The following is a 7091-nucleotide window of genomic DNA, read 5'->3' as shown; positions in this document are numbered from 1 at the left end:
AGTTCTATTTTGCACCAGAGCTGCTGTAAGTTAGTATGTATGTATGTGACGGAAGCTTTGAACAAATGATTTTGACCCCCTTCAAAACGTAGACTGAAATCAAAATTTCACATAGGTACTTATCAAGGACCGTTGACAGTGCAATATTTTAAACAGTTAGACCTATTATCCATAAATTAGTTTTTTTTAGGATTAGCTCCCAGTTTTAACAGCTCCTCCACAATATTGACAAAGCCTAATTCAACCAATATACAAATTAATAGCTTATTGTTGACATGTCGATGTTTAATAAAATTGTCGTACCATATTCAAAAAATATTAGTTAAAAAAAACAATAAAAAATACTTTAAAAAACACAAAAATATGCTTTTATAGAAAATCAAATAGAAAATAAATTCATTGTAAAAACAATCCAATCTATACTGATTAAACAGCAGGCTACCAGACTTTTGAGTAGTATGGATAAGAAACCCTTGGCGTTTTGAATTTTACAACAAATAGCTTATTCCAAAAAATTCTGGAATCGCCAATCCCCACCATAGATAATATACCGCCATTTCCTTCCGTTATGCTGATGCGCCGCTAAATCGCCATTTTGGATTTAGTTGGCGCTTTTTCTGTCGTGAATTTTCGTTCAGATAGTAATAGAATTAATAATTATTTAAGCACATGTGTTTTAAAAACTTTAAAGTGTTGTGAAGTGGATACTATCAGACGATTAATACAATGGATCCTGCTAAAATGAAGGTGGTGGACTTGAGGTCCGAGTTGGGTGCTCTCGGGTTAGATACGAAGGGAAACAAGCCGGCTTTGGTAGAAAGATTGAAAAAAGCACTCGAAGCGAAAACTGGAACAGGTTAGGATTTCAGATGTAATTATTTAATGCGTAATGTACAGTTTTTTAGTAACGTTACTGAAATTGTTGTTAGGGACTTTTTTAATTACTGCACGTGTACATTTGTCGATCAATCATGGATCATTGTTGCACTGTTGTTTCCACTTTAAGAGATTTAGTGTGATTCATAATAACTTTAACTTTCGTAGTAACCATACATCAGTTTGCTGTCCCATATAAAGATGATTTGCAAACACACCTATTTTATTAGCCTAGGACGCCAAAATCAAGGTTACGACTTTATTCACACTCAAGTAGTATAAAATAATATCGCATAAAAATCTAATAATTTGTTCAATATTAATGTACAGCATCAAAGTTTTCGAAGTATTTTATATATTTTTACTGAGACAACGACGCATATCAGTTATTGCAAGTTATTCGAACTGAACAGTTCAAATCGTAATCGATTTGAAAACTTCGACTTCGTTATCAATCTATGTATACACCGTTTTATGGGAAATTCATTCATATGATTAATCTTAAGCTTAATAATAGGTAAGAAGAGCTCGATTCTGAAAAGTAAAATAAAACGAAACTCAATTAAATCTCATGCTTTTTTGCACAAAATGTATACGTCCTTTTGCTGCTATTTGATTAATTAATGTTTTCCTCTAAGGTTTACAACGAAATTATTAACTACTGTTATTTTATTTAAATTTGCAAGCAGTTAATAATGTTGATTAGAATGAAAAATTAAGACTAATATTTTCCAGATGTGTAAAAAAAAAGCATGCGTAGCAAATTAATTTATTCACCACAGTGTTATAGATAACTAAGATAATATACAGAGATGGTTTTTAAAAATAATGATTAAGTACCTAATCTACTAAATAAAAATCAACACCATACTTTGTTTATGATCTGTGTTTTACAAGCAATGTTTATCATTAAGTTGATGAAGATTACAATGGTCACATTACCGTCAACCTTACATAAAATAGGTTGCATGCAATATGTTACAAATACAGAAAACTTGTTATTAAATAATAAAATTAAGTAAGTTTGTTTCAACTTTATTTTGTCTGTGGTGGATGCTTAGTATTGCTAACAGATATCATAAAGTTCAACAAAACATTATGCAGAGAAGTTCATTCCGAAGCTGTGTGGTATGTGGCCAAAAAAGTATCTGAAATCACACTGTGGATGCAGAGAGAATTGAATCTATAGGTGGTATATGATATTTCAGAGAAATAAGCTGGACCCTAGTGAGACTTGTACCTGTGCTTTGCAAAACATAAGTCTTTGTTCAGGTGCAAAATAATGCTTCATTCTGTTGAGGATTCCCAAATTTTACAAATCAAAAAATGTAATGTAGAATTTCAATTACAATTAGTATTTATTATCAGACTATAATAGAGTAGGTAATACCTAGAACATTGTTAATGAATGCAATGTTCGATTATTGTGAACATTTTAAAATTGTTAGTTAATATATAAAACATTTTCAACAACAACATACAAACATTATTGAAGAAGTAATTTTTTTTTAAATTCCTTTAAAACATTAACGGAGCTAATGTAAGAAAATCAACCATTAGAACTGGCCCGTGTGCTTAGTGTGAGTTTTTTAACTTCTCAATTGTGTAAAACTTAACTCAATTTTGTATGGGGTTGAAACAGCGCCCCTTTGTTTCCCGCTAAACACTTCAATTATGCGACTGAACAATTACAGCCCTTATGGAAAGTAGTTTTGTAGAACATACAATACTGTATTTAGGAGTTATATTAAAGTTATAGTATAGGGTTAAAATAATTTATTAAACTATTAATTTAATATCATAAAAAGAATGTACAGTCAAAACCATTTACTGTGACATTGTTTAGAACAACATGCCGGTTATAATAACAAAGGTCCCGGCTGAATGCTATATGACTGCCTTATTAAAAACATTGCTTTATATGACATTGCTAATAATGACATACCTCATAAAACGACCACATTTAACTAATATTTTGGAGAATTAGATCTGTTAGAAGGACCGGCTAAGCTGTATTGTAAACAATTTGAATAGGTATCCACATTTGTCTTCAATGGCTATTAAGCTATTAAAATCAGGAAAGAAAACAATAGGATTTAGTTTAGTGTAGGGTCTTTTCTAATTCTTAGAAACAAAACATCTTGCAGTAGAGTCAAAGCCCGCTTCTTCATATCTCTTTATTTAGTTTGTTACTTATCTATACACAAGACGCACCAAAACATTGCGGAGTTATTCCTGAAACTTTCAAAATGTCGCAAAGAATGAGAAAAAAAATTAATATTGAAGAAAAATCGCGTATTATGTAAATATATTTTTCCAATAATTCCAATAATAATAAAAAAAAGTCATCTAAATTATAGAATTAGAGATTAAGAGAAAATAAGCAATGTAGTGATTGATTCACATGTAAAACTACTTCAAATGAAAACAACAGTATTTTAAATCACTTTGTTCAAAGTGATCACTATGGTTCTCTTTACCGTTTTTGTAAATAGTAATGAATGCATAAAATAAAAGGTTGAGTGTTGTTTGTGTAAACAGTAAAAAAATGTTATTTATTAAATTTCAACAAGCATATAATAATTTATGTACATCCATAATAAATAATTATACAGAATAAATTTCTTGTACATTTAGATTACATCATGCTTTATAGCTTGTGTTACCACCTGTACTACAAAAAAATTGTCACTGTATTTAAAAAGATACCTAGTTAAAAAAATTTGAGTTTTGAATAATTATTTTCCTTATGATTAATGCCAGAATGCTCTATATGCTTAAACTATTTGAAGACTAAATTAAGAATATTGATAAGGTATACACCTTAATCAATTTTTATTAATTGGTTTAACACCCTAAATATTGGTTCAATTAATATTTAGAAGCTTATAGAAATGAATTTAATGTTTTCTCTTGATAGATTTTGTTGATTAACAATGAAAATTAATAAAAAACGTTATTTTTCAGCACTACCAGACAATTCAATATTAGATACAAGCACCGAAGATACTGATGATCCAGGAACACCGCGTCGGCCGGCATCAAGAACCACTCGCCGTTCCTCGTCTACTTCGAAACTAGCAGCCACGCCAGCAAAGGTAAAGTAAACGCATAATATCGAGGGGAGAAAGGCTATTCGGTTTACGCGACGTTTTTGCAACTTTCCAAGTTTTTTTTCTTTTTTTATTGTTTACATGGGTTGACAGGCTCACGGCCCACCTGGTGTTAAGTGGTTACTGAAGCCCATAGACATCTACAAAAGTAAATGCGCCACCCACCTTGAGATATATAGTTACAATGGCTGCCCCAACCTTCAAACCGAAACGCATTACTGCTTCACGGCAGAAATAGGCGGGGTGGTGGTACCTACCCGTGCGGACTGACTCACAAGAGATCCTACCACCAGTATTAGAGTAAGTAAGAGTAGTAATGGTAGTAAGAGAGCCATTAAAGGTTTAAAATTTGGAAAAATATCATAAAAAGATTTTAGCTATTTCAATGGAGTAAACTTAATTGAAGTTCAATTAAAAACATCGAACTGTTGATGTTAATACCAATTAAAACGCATCCTTAATTACAAAGATAAATGTCGCTTAAACTAAATAGCCTTTCGTCTCTCGATATGTTCATTAAAAATTATGTCTTACTGTAAAGAGACCATTCTTGCAAAACAGATGGAATAGACTAATAACCAACTGTGAAAGTTAAATATTTATCAATTACCGAGACAAAAAATAACAAGCACTAAGAAAAGTTAATAACAATCTTGACAGTGTTTATACATCACCAATAAAAATGCAAGGTCATACAAATATTAGAATTAAATGTAAGTCAAGTCAAGTAATGCTTGAACACTCCCTGCCTGATTTTCTAATCTAAGATAATAAGGACTAGGTTTTTAAACTGTAATTGCGTTTTTCTTGTTATTGATTTATTTTTCCTCAGTAACAACGTACCGTAAAAATAGCGATAAATTTACTGATAAACCTAAGGCGTACCGTGTTTTGTGTTTGAATAACTGGTTCCATTATACACGATAACCTTTTTCCGAAGTGTACATATTGAAAAACGGAGTTTATTCAAATGGTTAGTTTTTCTTATGAATGTTGCAAATCATATGAAAAAAAAAGAAAATTTCAAAACAGTGCTCTTAATGTTACGAATCCTAGATTTTTATTCAAATAGGAAAGCCAGGCTTTGTTCTTTGAAGTTTGAGAAAAAAAATAGCAGGTTTATAGTTTATTGCATGTCGTTATTTCAAATTGGCTAGTGCTTGTAAAGTTTTCATAGTATTTCGACGCACTTATACCTATAAGGTTATATGATCGAAAATGCTGAAATAGTCTGTGATAATACCATTATTACGACCTTATTTTCCTACAAGAATTGCTCGTTTAAAGGTATAAGTTTACTTTATTCTATCACCAATGGTTTCCGCAGCGCACGCGATGTAAAGAATAATTTAGGTAATTTTTTTACACCTTGCATTACATCATTCGAGCTTTAGTAAGGATCACAAATTTAAAAAAAAAAATTATAGCCTATTTCACTCGGGAATAGTGTAGTTTCCAAACAGTGAAAGAATTTTTTAAATCGGTTCAGTAGTTTCGGAGCCTATTCAATACAAACAAACAAACAAATCTTTCCTCTTTATAATATTAGTATAGATTAGTCTCACCCCTAATCTCGTGCTTTACTACTGATCAGCACTCATGGATTCGTAACAATACACAGTCGAATGGTGCGTTCCGTTTTAATCCTATACGCTACACGGCGATAGCGCTTCTATGCACTGTACTGAAAATTGCGAAGTAGAGTTATCGCACCCCCACTTCGATTAAATTTACGATTTTGAGTGTGTGCACATTTTTTTACTTGTTCGTATTATTGCTATTAATAAAGTTTTTAAATAAAAAAACAGAATTGATACTCAAAATAATTACATCACATAGGAACATATAATACATAGGCATATTTAAAAAAAAACCGGCAATGTTCGGCACTACTGTGGAAAAATAGTAAACACGTTTTAATGTTTCAGCAAAGGTTACAAAACATTGTGTCTAATAAGAAGGAATACTAAAAATAAATATAACTACTGTATGACGTTACCTGTATTGTATCATTTATTTATTTATTCAATTAATTGGTAATGTAGTTTTTATTGTTGCATTTTGAAAATAGCCTGCAGACCCACCTGAGCCCATTCCGGAAGAAACTCGCAGTGACGGTGATGACCGCTACTCACCAAGCCTTGAGGAAGAATCAACTGAATCTCAACCAACTAAGGATGAACAGGTCGCAAAAGAGCCTAATAACAGGTAAGCTCGACAGGTTAATAGGTCAACAAATGCAGATGACATTGTCAATACCATCCATAGCCCCTGCCTAACTCTGCCCTTAAATATCAACTTTGTATAATATTTTTTGTAATTTTTTTCTTATAGTTTTATAAACCGAATCATTGGTTTATTTAAAAACATACCTATGAATGAATTAAAGAGGAAACAAGTCATATTTATTTTTATTTATTTCTTTACTTTTTCAGAAATGAATCAGATGAACAGGAGGATGACAAAGGTAAGCTTTTATTAATTAACAGAAAATAAATTTACCAGAAAATTCTCCCTTTTTTTTTGTTTGACGTACAACAATGTTGGTTGAAGTCCTATAGATCAATATTTCATGTATAAATTAAATTAATGAGAACCAAGTAATTCTTTTATCCTACTATCTATTAAACTTGTGCAAATTATATAAAAGCAATGGACACGCAAGAATCTACGGGTCCAGATGACGCAAAGAAACATACCGCTGAAACTATGGAGCATGACGGTGATGAAACTGAAGGCAAAAAACAGAAGAATGAAGAAAGCAAAGAAGATAAAGCAGAGAAAAATAAAGAGGTAAGCAATCCAATGATGTTGTGATGGCTATTTTGGTTAATAATTTTTACAAATACAATATACAATACACAGGGATAAGCTCTCAAAGTAGGTAGTTATTATTTAATTCTAATTGTTTTAGTGTAAGGTTTAGCTATTATTTATTCAAATCAGATTGACTGAATTGGTGAGGTTGATGATGCTATATAGTATTTACCACATTGTACTGTAAATACAATTGTAATAGAATTTTAATTAATGTGAAAATAAGTTTAAGAAACTGAAACCTTCAAACGCAATTTGTAAGCTCTCATGCTCAATGCCTTCTTT

At 31.2% G+C, this 7091-nt stretch overlaps 1 protein-coding gene across 1 annotated transcript in view; it reads left to right on the top strand.

Moving 5' to 3' along the window:
* The first annotated feature begins 553 nt into the window (after positions 1 to 553).
* The window catches only part of LOC114241006 (uncharacterized), a 30827-nt gene continuing 24289 nt past the window's right edge, over positions 554 to 7091 (top strand). Inside the window, exons 1-5 of the mRNA XM_028171698.2 lie at positions 554 to 856; positions 3844 to 3974; positions 6061 to 6197; positions 6425 to 6456; positions 6640 to 6782. Coding sequence (XP_028027499.2) covers positions 727 to 856; positions 3844 to 3974; positions 6061 to 6197; positions 6425 to 6456; positions 6640 to 6782 — 573 coding nt within the window. The 5' untranslated portion in view covers positions 554 to 726. The remainder of the gene's footprint in view (positions 857 to 3843; positions 3975 to 6060; positions 6198 to 6424; positions 6457 to 6639; positions 6783 to 7091) is intronic.

The sequence above is a fragment of the Bombyx mandarina genome, chromosome 24, assembly GCF_030267445.1.
Source record: "Bombyx mandarina strain Sakado chromosome 24, ASM3026744v2".
NCBI lineage: Eukaryota > Metazoa > Arthropoda > Insecta > Lepidoptera > Bombycidae > Bombyx > Bombyx mandarina.
This window is presented reverse-complemented; position numbering and strand designations above follow the sequence as displayed.